Here is a 12174-nt window from a genome sequence, read left to right as displayed (position 1 = left end):
CAAAATCAGGCCTCATCCTGAAGTCAACTCAGTTACTCATATTGTAAAAAAGAAAAAGAAAATGCTAATAAAGAAAGGCGGTCTTATTAACAGCATCACAACAGAACAAAACAGCGGCTGCATTTAAAACATGTAATATAACGTACATGAGTAAAACATTACCAACACCGTCCTGTAAACGGTTTACTGAGTTCCACAGCCGAATATTTTCCAAACTAACCTAGAAACCTTGTGGCTCAATGATGAACTGCATCATGAATTCAAACATGGACTATTATCCATTAGCCAAAATTACAGAATATCAAATCAAATCAAATCAAGTATATTTGTATAGCGCTTTTCACAATACAGATTGTATCAAAGCAGCTTCACAGTATTAAAATAAAATAATACAACAAAGTTTGTTTCTAGTGGAATTTATTGATTGATAGAATAAAATTAAATATCCCCAAAATATCCCCAACTGAGCAAGCCAAAGGCAACAGTGGCAAGGAACCGAAAAAACTCCATCAAGTGACCTAATGGTGTCCTAAAACTCCATCAGGTGACCTAATGGAGAAAAAAAAAAAACCTTGGGAGAACCCAGGCTCAGTCGGGGGCCAGTTCTCCTCTGGCATTTATGAACTAGAGGCCGGATTGTAGTTTGAAACTGTGAGATTAACAATATTATATGAATGCCTGGCTGAAAAGATGCGTCTTTAATCTTTAATCTAGAATACACAAAATCAAAATCATTGCAACATCTGGTTTTATAACATCTGATAATGAACGGTTTATCCAACTTAAGAATGTCTTAAATGGGTGTTGTATATTCATTGATGGTGTTTAAGAAATGTGTCTTTTGTTAATAAAACTACAAATTACATATTAATTTCACATAGGCCTACATGTTCCAGAAGTTTAGCAATTGAATCTGAAACTCTATCAATTATATTTATTTCTGGTATGTCTGAACTCTCTTCTGCTCTATGATCCTGACAGAAGAACCTTCTGCAGTTAAAAACGCAGGGTATAAGGGTTCAGTGAAAGTGGTCTGGAATCTGTGAAGGAGAGTCATTGTGTCAGAGACGCTGTAGAAGGACAGAGTTCCTGCTCTGTGATCCAGATACACTCCTATTCTAGAAGCTGCAGGGATACGGACTTTGGCTTTATTATGTATGAAATAGAAATCCTGCAGACAATAGCCCAGTCTCCAGGATATTTTGTTGAAGCCAAGTATAAAGTCTTCACTTCTTCTTTTACGTTCAATTCCTTTGTAACAAACTGCTACAGCCCATTCCTTCCCACTGCACTCGACCTCCCAGTAACAGCGACCGCACAAACCCTCTCGACACAAGATGTAATTAAACACATCAAATCGCTCTGGGTGATCAGGATATTGTTGAACTTTATCTGAATATGAGACTTTTCTGTTCTCTTCTGACAGTTTGAGTTCTTTATTTGCAGTGTTTGGATCCACTTGCAGTTGACAGAAATCTGAGGATGAATGCACACAATTATTATTATTTTTCAAAATTTCTTATTTTGCACTTTTAATTATGTTTATATTGACATATCCATATTTTTGTGAAGAAATCGCTCAACTTACATCGCCAAAATGTATTTGGAGTCTTTGGTTCTGGAGTCTGTGCAACATGAACATTTGACACTGAAAACATGAGAAGAAAATCAACTGTAAACTCAATATGAGGTGTAATCACACATAGTATGAATGAAACATTTTATCACCATAGGAAAAGCATTCAGACCTTCTCGTGATATTCTGAGTGTTTGCTGTGGACAGACGTCCTCCAAAACCTCTTTAATCGCTGATATTGAAATGTCTTTAAAAGACAGATGAGTGTGTTGAGTGAAGCTGGGAACGTCTTCAAATGTGGGTAAAACACACACAGACTGACAGCTCTGAAATGAGAATATTAAAAATAATTACGACAGATCTTTTCCAGGACATAAAACAAGCACGGCACAATAGTGTTTAATTTTATGGATTATTCTAAAAAGTTTTGGGTCAACCTTCAGACACTGGACCTGATCATCATTAATCAGAAGTTTGTCAATCTCTGCTTGTGTTTTTCTGAGTTCTGTCAGCTCTTGATCCAGATGTTTGTGAAGTTCCTCTGCTCGATCTATCTCAGTCTTCTCCTGAGCTCTGATCTGCTCTTTAATCTCAGAGCGTTTCTTCTCAAGAGAGCAGATGAGCTCAGTGAAGACCTTCTCAATGTCCTCCATGGTCTCTAGTGCTGAACTCTGTCGGAGACACAAAGATCTAATCATGCAGAAACAGCTTAAAAAAATTCATGTGATCATTTGCTAATTTGCATGATGTTAAAATCTAATTTATTTCTGATTATGCTTTCAGTCTAATGAAACTGGCAAGATTAAAATGTTGCCTATTTAAAACATTAAAACATCTGTTGTATTTGTGATTTGACCAGTCATCTGGTCCTCGTACTGATACTCACTTTAAAAGACTTTACAGCTTCACTGAGTTCCTGCTGACCTCTCTCTCGCTCCTGGATCAGCTTCTGACACGACACCTTTATCTCCTTTAACTCTTTCTGAGGATGTTCACATACAAAGTTAATATGTAAAAGAAAGATTGAGCAGCAAGTAGCAATAATCAGGGACCAATTCCTCAAAAATGCACACTTTTGTTTATGCACAATAAAAATGTAAGTCATCTGTATACTTGTTAGAGTAGGGGATGGGATAAATTTTTTTTAAACATATTAAACTATAAATTACAGATGAACATGAACATAAACATTTACCTTTTGATTTGTCCATCCGGATTCCAGCGAAACCACACGGTGGCCGTTATGATTGTCAATCATACACAAGTAACAAATACATTGACGATCATCCTGACAGTAAATCTCCAGAAGTTTCCCATGACTGAGACAGAAGTTCTCCTGAATGTTTCTGGAAGCTTCGACTAGTTTGTGCTTCATAAACGCAGGAGATTGATAGTGAAGCTGCAGGTGAGTTTGACAGAAGGAGGCCAAGCACTGCAGACAGGACTTTACAGCTCTGTTCTTCTCTGTAGTGCAAACATCACACTCCACAGCAGCCGTTTGTAGGGACGTCTTCTGCAGCGTCTCCATCATCTCAGCTATCAGAGTGTTCTTCTTCAGTAGAGGTCTCTGACTGAAGCTCTCTCTGCATTGGGGACAGCGGTACGGCGGCCCCTGCTCCTTCTGGCCCCAGCAGTCAGTAATACAGCTCATACAGTAACTGTGTCCACAGGGAATCGTCACCGGCTCCTTCAGAGGATCCAAACAGACTGGACAGCTGAACTGATCCACATACGGACTCGCTGCAGATTCAGACATTTCTTTGCAGACAGTCTGTCCTCAAATAGAAACTGCTCTGCCAGAAGTAAATCATTACAGAAAGTACATAAATCCACATGTAAATCATTAACAAAAGAGCATGTAACTCTACAAAATGTTAACAGTTTTGAGAATTAATATAAAATAATAATCCTAAAATATTCATCCATAACCAGAAAAATAAACATAAAACATCCAGATTAACATGGAATTATTAACTTATTAACATTAATATATGTGACACAGGTCCACAAAACCAGTCTTATGGGTCTTTTTATTTATTTATTGAGATTTATACATAGCCTGAAAGCTGAACAAATACGTTTTCCATTGATGTATGGTTTGTTAGGATAGGACAATATTTGTCCGAGATACAACTATTTGAAAATCTGGAATCTGAAGGTGCAAAAAAATCTAAATATTGAGAAAATCACCTTTATTTTACACCTAAAGTCCATTTCTGTTGGCGATTTTGCTGTGTCCACTCACAAAAATAATTTTTTGATATATTTACGGTAGGAACTTTATAAAATATCTTCATGGAACATAATCTTGATTTAATACCCAAATGATTTTTGGCATAAAAGAAAAATCTATAATTTTGACCCATACAATGTATTGTTGGCTATTGCCACAAATATACCGGTTCGACTTATGACTGTTTTTGTGATCCAGGGTCACATATTATTAATAATTATATATTAATTATTAACATACAAACTCATACAGGAATAATTGAATGCTCTTTTTTCAATGCAAGCAAGAAGACATAAAACAATTAGTTCTATGACGTTCTTACCTGCTTTTACAGAATAACAAGTAAAATATTCCCTCCTTCAGCTTTAACCAAACTGGAAGAGTGTGGATCCTGAAGTAGTAGCAGGGAAATAGGTTTCGATTCTCTTGAATCCACAAACTTCCTGGTTTTCAGAGTGCAGGTGAGAGAGAGAGAGAGAGAGAGAGAGAGAGAGAGAGAGAGAGAGAGAGAGAGAGAGAGTTTGAACTGCTTCTAACAAACTTCCAGAAATCTGTGCGCTAAATGATTAAATCATTGATGAATTCATATTTTTTGTACAATGTCATTGGCATCAAACCTTTCAGAAATAATTTCTGTTTTAATAAGTGATGCTTTATTGTTATAAGAACAGCAGGTTTTCATTCAGATGCTGTGGAGAAAATAATAATCACACACAATCTCACATAGATCATGAATTCTGGAAACAAAATATTTCCTAAAACAGACACATTTTCATCCAATGATCACTACAATGCTATTAACAAAAAATGCACCATTTCATTTGATTTTCTCTTTATTTGATAAAAATTTAAATATTACTTACATACTAAACTGAAGAAAAGCAGGCATATAAAGATAAATCTGAAACAAACATTTCTACATATTGACAGAAGGTCTGTTAATTATGAAACAATAAAAATCAAGCAAAATCAAAGTCATACTGCATCCAGAAGTCATCCAGTTGTAAAGAAATACGGCTCAATGTAATGTTTTAATATGAGGGAGTTTTATCAAATTATGAATTACACATTGCATCATGTTGTGTTTTAGGGTTAAAAGAAATGTCCATAACCTTAACAGATAATTTCCAAACTAACGATGATGATGAACTGCATTAATTATTATGAGCTTCAATAAATAACCTTGCTGAAGTTGAGCACTTTCAGACACTAATACACACAAAATTTTACCCTGGTAATCCAGAGTTCTCGCGAGAGCACAAGTTGAATTTGCTCAGCGAGTTACTCTGGTGTCGAGTAATGATGCTCATTAAATATGCCCCTCGATCTGATCTGCACCAATCACATCGGGTTATCTGATATAGGCGGGCCAGAGGCGAGCTAAACAGATGATGACAGCGCTGTGACGTCGAAGTCATTAGTAAACATTGAGAGATGGCTATGGATGAATACCAGTTGTTTGAAACGGCTTTGGCCGCTACAATGAACGAGTTAGACTTGGCTTTTTCTCTAAAAGAGGAACAGAAGACGGCGCTCGAATCGTTTCTTTGCAAGATGGACGTTTTTGCTGTTTTGTTGACCGGATACGGTAAAAGACTAATCTACCAGTTAGCTCCGCTGGAAGCTAAGCGATAACTTGTTGTGATTGGTCGTAGTGTTATCCAGTTGCATGCAGGGAGATTTTCAAATGCATGCTTGGTGCCGCCCCTCGAGCTGGGCGATTTTCAGTAGTTGATGCCAGACCTTTAATCTTTCAGATTTAGGTCTGGATTTCCAGGCTAACAAAATTTCACTGTAACATCTGAATCTGAAAAATCTGATAATGAACTGCAGATTTATTTACTGACATCAAATCTGAGAGTATCATAATGTGTTTATCTTTAAAACTAGAAAATACACCTTGATTTAAGTAAACTGTTTTACATATTCAGAACTCAATTTAAATGAATGTTTGATGTGTAAATGTAACTGTCAAATACAATCATGTCGTTTTAAAAGTAGTTTTCTGATAAATTATATTTTTAAATTCTGCTCTTTATGATCCTGACAAATGAACCTTGTCCAGCTAGAAACGCAGGGTATAAGGGTTCAGTGAAAGTGGTCTGGACTCTGTGAAGGAGAGTCATTGTGTCAGAGACGCTGTAGAAGGACAGAGTTCCTGCTCTGTGATCAAGATACACTCCTATTCTAGAGGAGGAGAAAGCAGGGATTGAGACTCGCTTATTATTATGTATGAAAAGGACATTCTGTTGAGAGAGGGACAATCTCCAGGATATTTTGTTGAAGCCAAGTTTACGGTCATCACTGTTTCCTTTACGACCAATTCCTTTGTAACAAACTGCTACAACCCAAATGTCCCCACTGCACTCGACCTCCCAGTAACAGCGACCGCACAAACCCTCTCGACACAAGATGTAATGAAACTTATCAAATCGCTCTGGTTGATCAGGATATTCCTGAGCTTTATCTGAACATGATATCTTTCTGTTGTCTTCAGACAGTTTGAGGTTTTTGTGTGCAGTGTTTAGATCCAGTTGCAGTTCACAGAAATCTGAGGAGGATAGATGCACACAAACATGGAATTAGTAAAATATATTATTATATTCTTTATTTTTACTATGCAGTTTTAACTGATATTCACCAATGAATATGTACAGAATTTGTGTTTGTGAAAAACAGCTCAACTTACATCGCCAAAATGCATTTGGAGTCTTTGGTTCTGGAGTCTGTGCAACATGAACATTTGACACTATAAGATGAGAAGAAAATCAACTGTAAAGTCAATATTTAATCACACATAGTATAAATGACATATTTTATATTCCACGGAAAAGAAGCATTCAGACCTTCTCTGGATATTCTGGCTGTTTGCTGATGAAAGACGTCCTCCAAAACCTCCTTAAACGCTGAGATTGAAACGTCTTTAAAAGACAGATGAGTGTGTTGAGTGAAGCTGGGAACGTCTTCAAATGTGGGTAAAACACACACAGACTGACAGCTCTGAAATCAGAATATTAAAAATTATTAAAACTTTAAATCTGTAAACCAGAACAGATCTTTTCCAGAACATAAAACAAGCACGGTATAAGTGTTTAATTTGATGGATAATTCTCAACATTTTTGCATCATTACCTTCAGACACTGGATCTGATCATCAGAAATCAGAAGTTTGTCAATCTCTGCTTGTCTTTTTCTGAGTTCTGTCAGCTCTTGATCCAGATGTTTGTGAAGTTCCTCTGCTCGATCTATCTCAGTCTTCTCCTGAGCTCTGATCTGCTCTTTAATCTCAGAGCGTTTCTTCTCAAGAGAGCAGATGAGCTCAGTGAAGACCTTCTCAATGTCCTCCATGCTCTCTAGTGCTGAACTCTGTCAGAGACACAAAGATCTGATCATGGAGACAGGAACAACAGCCTGTATTTATGAGACTAATTTCAATTAAATTACTCCATTATCATAAATCTTTTCCAAATCCAGACAGTGATTACCGTAAAACTTCAAATAATAGCCCGGGCTTTTATTTTCCCAAATCTCTGAGCTGCACTGGCTTGTATTTGAGACAGGCGTCTATATGAGACAGGCCTTTAATTTAGTGTTGAGATGAACATGACAGTAGGAGGTTACCAAATCAGTGTTTGTGTTTAACAGATCAGTTAATGTAAGAATTAGCCTACTATATTTCCGTATGTCTAAAGGGGGTCGCACACCAGAGGAGAAACGCAGAGCCACGTCTTTAAAATTTAAACACATTATTCTCTATACATTGTACATTAATCTCTATACATTGTATGAGTGTACATTGTCTCAAATTGTCATTAATGTATATACTGATTTCACCCTGTGCTGCAATATACATTCAGTTTTACATTCATTTACAGAAATCAGCTGCTTGAGTGAAAATTGCTGATGTTATCGGATTTTCAGGTGATATTCTCAATTCATTCAGTTAACGGACACTCGGAGGTAAAGTGAATTCAGACTGCAGACTAAGCAACGATTGTATTCAATTGTACAGTACAATCAACATAGTACAGACAGACATGATCTTAATTCCATAATATCCTTAAACATAACTATATTGCTGGCCATAAACTGACAAAGTGCGCATCCGGTGTGCGATACCTCGAGTTGTCATAGACGCGGCGCTGCACTTCTCGTACGGTGTACGACCCCCTTTAGATTATTGGCAGCATAAAAAACAAAACGATGTGATAGCCATGGGCTGAACAATACAAGTTACCGGTAATATCCATCGAGCCTATGAACTAGTTGCCCGAAACACATCAACAAGAAAGAATGAAGGCTACCCTGTAAAACAACTGCAATCATGTGACACAAAAGGACCCTATTCATCATTATCATCATCACCGCGATCCTCAACTACAAGTTCATTAGCGAATTCCTCCTCCTCGTCGCTTTCCTCCACTTCTCCCTCTCCGGCCTACGCTAACTGCCTTGCTTGCGCTAACAGCTCCCGCCCAGACTCGGCTATTATTTGAAGTTTCACGGTATGCATTCTATCAGACAAATGAACTGGTAAAACTAAAATGTTGCATGTTTATACTGGATTAGTTTTCCGGTTATTTTTGCAAACATAAATTATACAACTACAAATAACTGAAAGTGACGTTACCGAAAAAAATGGCTACTTTTGCATGCGCAAAAACTACATAAATCAGGAAACATTTGTATTTGCACATATTTTGTTGTTGTTGTTGTTTGTATGAGTGTGTTTTCGGTTTTGTTTTTCCACTGCAAGTGTTGCTTAAGATTCTCCGTAGGATTATGTAATAATACATCACTTTTACAAGAGCTGTAAACATCACTGTCATCTTCTGATACTCACTTTAAAAGACTTCACAGCTTCACTGAGTTCCTGCTGACCTCTCTCTCGCTCCTGGATCAGCTTCTGACACGACACCTTTATCTCCTTTAACTCTTTCTGAGGATGTTAACATAAAATAAGTAAGTAGGTTAGTATCTTAGTAATTTAAATTGGTCATTTAAATAAATAAATAACTTTGACTAAAATTAAAAATAAATAAATAACTCTACCTGAAATTATAAGCATTCATTACCTTTTTACTTGTCCATTCTGAATCCACAGACACCACATTGTGGTTTTTATGACCGTCAACCATACACAAGTAACAAATGCACTGACGATCATCCTGACAGTAAATCTCCAGAAGTTTCCCATGACTGAGACAGATGTTCTCCTGAATGTGTCTGGAAGCTTCGACTAGTTTGTGCTTCATAAACGCAGGAGATTGATAGTGAAGCTGCAGGTGAGTTTGACAGAAGGAGGCCAAGCACTGCAGACAGGACTTTACAGCTCTGTTCTTCTCTGTAGTGCAAACATCACACTCCACAGCAGCCGTTTGTAGGGACGTCTTCTGCAGCGTCTCCATCATCTCAGCTATCAGAGTGTTCTTCTTCAGTAGAGGTCTCTGACTGAAGCTCTCTCTGCATTGGGGACAGCGGTACGGCGGCCCCTGCTCCTTCTGGCCCCAGCAGTCAGTAATACAGCTCATACAGTAACTGTGTCCACAGGGAATCGTCACCGGCTCCTTCAGAGGATCCAAACAGACTGGACAGCTGAACTGATCCACACACTGACTCGCTGCAGATTCAGACATTTCTGTGCCGTGTTCAAAGATGAACAGATTCTCAGCTTCTGTAATAAGTCATAAAATCAGTTATTTGTCTTTTTGTCTTTTACTTGAGTGAAAGTATGGATACTGACGAGATTTTACAAAGTCCGAGAATAACCAAATAAATAATTTGAGAAAAGCCTAATCACAATTTGAATCACAATGTTTAAATTTTTTAACTGAGGGGAAATAAATTCTGTTCTCTGCTCAACTGCAGGCTGTAAATGCTTTTATATATGCTGTCAATAGAGCTTAACTTGTATTTATCCAGAATAGTCTTATTAGTCATGATCACCACAGAAATAGGTTTGTATTTTTAAACAATCTTTGAAATCGTAAAGAGTACAAAGTGTAGTTTTGAGGTAGGCCTATGTAATCGAGTATTTCAACTCAATATAACTCACTTGTTTTCATTAGACAACTAAATACAAAAATAATTGTTTAGCAATGAAGTACAAAGCAAAATGTTGTTTCATCAGGGCTGTTACAAGTTACAGCATTAGAAAAACTGTACACAAATACACAAATACATATTTGCACGCGATTTTCTTTTTAAAAGCAGACAACATGATAAAGTCATAATCTTTGGATCTTATGAAGTCCTTACCTTGACAGAAATTCAACTCAAATATGACTTGCGTTAAAGCTTATAAAGCTTTTGACACAAAGAACAGCGGTGTTGATCTATTACAGAGGTTGAATCACTTGTGTAGAGGAGAAATATCCTAAGTTTCATTTCTCTTGAATTCAAATACTTCCTGGTTCTCAGCGCGTAAACAAAATGGGCGTGTGTTCTGTGTGAGATAATGAGAGAAAGAGTAATAAAATGTATATATACCCCTGATCGACTGGTGAACATTATTTAACTGTAATTATTAAACTTAGACATTTAAACGAATAGGTTCCACTTCAAAGCATAGAGGCGCCTCGTTGAGTCGGCTCTTCAGATATGCGAGCCAGCTCCCGACGCACCTACAAGAGCCGGCTCTTAGATCCGGCTCATTCGCGAACGACCCATCACTACTAATAACCAATTTAGATTATCTTCGCACAAATGCTTGTATACTGTTAAGTAGGATATACTGTGCAAAATAGTTCTTATGAATTTATTAAACAACTTCCTGATGAATTTATTTTAAAGTTAATTCTCAAATAAAAAGAACATATGTTAAATTACACTGTGTTTTCTAGACTAAAAAAAAAAAAAAAAAAGCCCACAATTGAAGATCATGAAGTAGTTTATCTCGTAGTCCCAAGAGGGTATAGAGGGGGGGCGAGGCGGATTCAGTCTCCTCACTCCCCTCAGGAACCTGACGATCAGGTCATGCTTTCCCAACGACTTACCTTCAATTGCATCAATTGCAGCAGCAACATACACCCTCAGGGTGGAGGGAGACAGCCTTCGCTCCAAACCATCTTGCAGGAAGGAAAGCACGACTCTGATCAGACATCTTAGGGGGTCTTCCCGGTGGGAAGAACACCATTCAACGAATAGGTTCCACTTCAAAGCATAGAGGCGCCTCGTTGAGTCTGTTCAGATATGCGAGCCAGCTCCCGACGCACCTACAAGAGCCGGCTCTTAGATCTGGCTCATTCGCGAACGACCCATCACTACTAATAACCAATTTAGATTATCTTCGCACAAATGCTTGTATACTGTTAAGTAGGATATACTGTGCAAAATAGTTCTTATGAATTTATTAAACAACTTCCTGATGAATTTATTTTAAAGTTAATTCTCAAATAAAAAGAACATATGTTAAATTACACTGTGTTCATTGTTGTTTAACCAAACTTTAATGTTTTCTGAAAATACATGTCATTATACATTTTTTTCAGGGAAGGCATAAACCAACCATAGGGGTACACTCTGTAATACTGGTCACTTCTTTTCTACACTACTGTACATCTGGAATGAAGCTATATTGTCATTTAGTTGCTCAAATGCTCAGTACTAGTACCTAGCAGTGGTAAAAGTAGTGGGTTGGTGTTTGTATATCAGTTCTAACACTGCTGTTATGAGGTATCACCATATGTCATCATTCTGTTTTCTTTAGATTAGAAGATTATCAAGGGGAATGTCTAGCACCATGCACCATGTCCCTGTGTTCGCACAACTGATCTCGAGACTGAGCCAGGATCAGCCAGTCGTCGAGATAGTTGAGAATACGAACGACAGGGACAGGGACAGCCCGAAGGGCAGGACTTTGTACTGATATGCCCGACCCTCGAACGCAAACCGCAGGAACGGTCTGTGTCGAGGAAGAATAGAGACATGAAAGTACGCGTCCTTCAACGACTGGGTGGAGACAGCAGCTGGTCGTCGGGGCAGGATGTGCTTAATTGCCTCTGCCTGCTTCTGTGCTGCGGAAAACTGCTGGGCAAAGTTTTCCACAGCGTCGCCGAAGAGGCCGGCCTGGCCAAGGTCAGCCACAGGTGTTGGTCCTGGACCACTAACGTGGACATCGCCCGACCCAGGGAGCGTGCAGTGACTTTCATCGCCCGGAGGGCGAGGCCGTCGCTGTATGCAGTTCCTGCATAACCCCTGGGTCGGAACTACCCTTGGGCAATTCATTGAGTGCCTTGGCCTAGTAGACCTACAGGAGCGCCATGTCATGCAGGGCGGAGGCAGCTTCTCCACAGGCTGAGCAAGCCTGCCCGGGAGGGGAGGCATGGATCATCCGGTGGAGCCCCAAAATAAATTACTAGGGCCA

At 38.4% G+C, this 12174-nt stretch overlaps 2 protein-coding genes across 2 annotated transcripts; both read right to left on the bottom strand.

The window, feature by feature from the left end:
• Window positions 1-412: 412 nt before the first annotated feature.
• Window positions 413-3369, bottom strand: LOC311090600 (E3 ubiquitin/ISG15 ligase TRIM25-like). The gene is made up of 6 exons (XM_084125982.1): window positions 2772-3369; window positions 2463-2558; window positions 2014-2247; window positions 1749-1902; window positions 1589-1648; window positions 413-1476 (listed from the first exon to the last, which is right to left on the bottom strand). Exons 1-6 carry the CDS (start codon window positions 3330-3332, stop codon window positions 935-937), a joined length of 1647 nt encoding a protein of 548 aa, XP_083982108.1. The 5' UTR covers window positions 3333-3369; the 3' UTR covers window positions 413-934.
• Window positions 3370-5830: 2461 nt separating this feature from the next.
• LOC311090603 (E3 ubiquitin/ISG15 ligase TRIM25-like) lies at window positions 5831-10222 on the bottom strand (the record flags this gene model as incomplete). The annotated part of the gene is made up of 7 exons (XM_084125988.1): window positions 10068-10222; window positions 8885-9483; window positions 8653-8748; window positions 6942-7175; window positions 6656-6809; window positions 6499-6558; window positions 5831-6360 (listed from the first exon to the last, which is right to left on the bottom strand). Exons 2-7 carry the CDS (start codon window positions 9443-9445, stop codon window positions 5831-5833), a joined length of 1635 nt encoding a protein of 544 aa, XP_083982114.1. The 5' UTR covers window positions 9446-9483; window positions 10068-10222.
• Window positions 10223-12174: the final 1952 nt, after the last annotated feature.

The sequence above is a fragment of the Abramis brama genome, assembly GCF_963993115.1.
Source record: "Abramis brama genome assembly, chromosome: 10".
Classification (NCBI taxonomy): domain Eukaryota; kingdom Metazoa; phylum Chordata; class Actinopteri; order Cypriniformes; family Leuciscidae; genus Abramis; species Abramis brama.
This window is presented reverse-complemented; position numbering and strand designations above follow the sequence as displayed.

Excerpts from the sequence above, each read along its gene's own strand:
- LOC311090600 (XM_084125982.1), bottom strand. The coding sequence starts at position 3,332 with ATGTCTGAATCTGCAGCGAGTCCGTATGTGGATCAGTTCAGCTGTCCA. Across the intron at positions 2,248-2,462 it reads AAGCTGTAAAGTCTTTTAAA|AGTTCAGCACTAGAGACCAT; the intron begins GTGAGTATCAGT and ends TGTCTCCGACAG. Across the intron at positions 1,649-1,748 it reads ACTCAGAATATCACGAGAAG|TGTCAAATGTTCATGTTGCA; the intron begins GTCTGAATGCTT and ends TCATGTTTTCAG.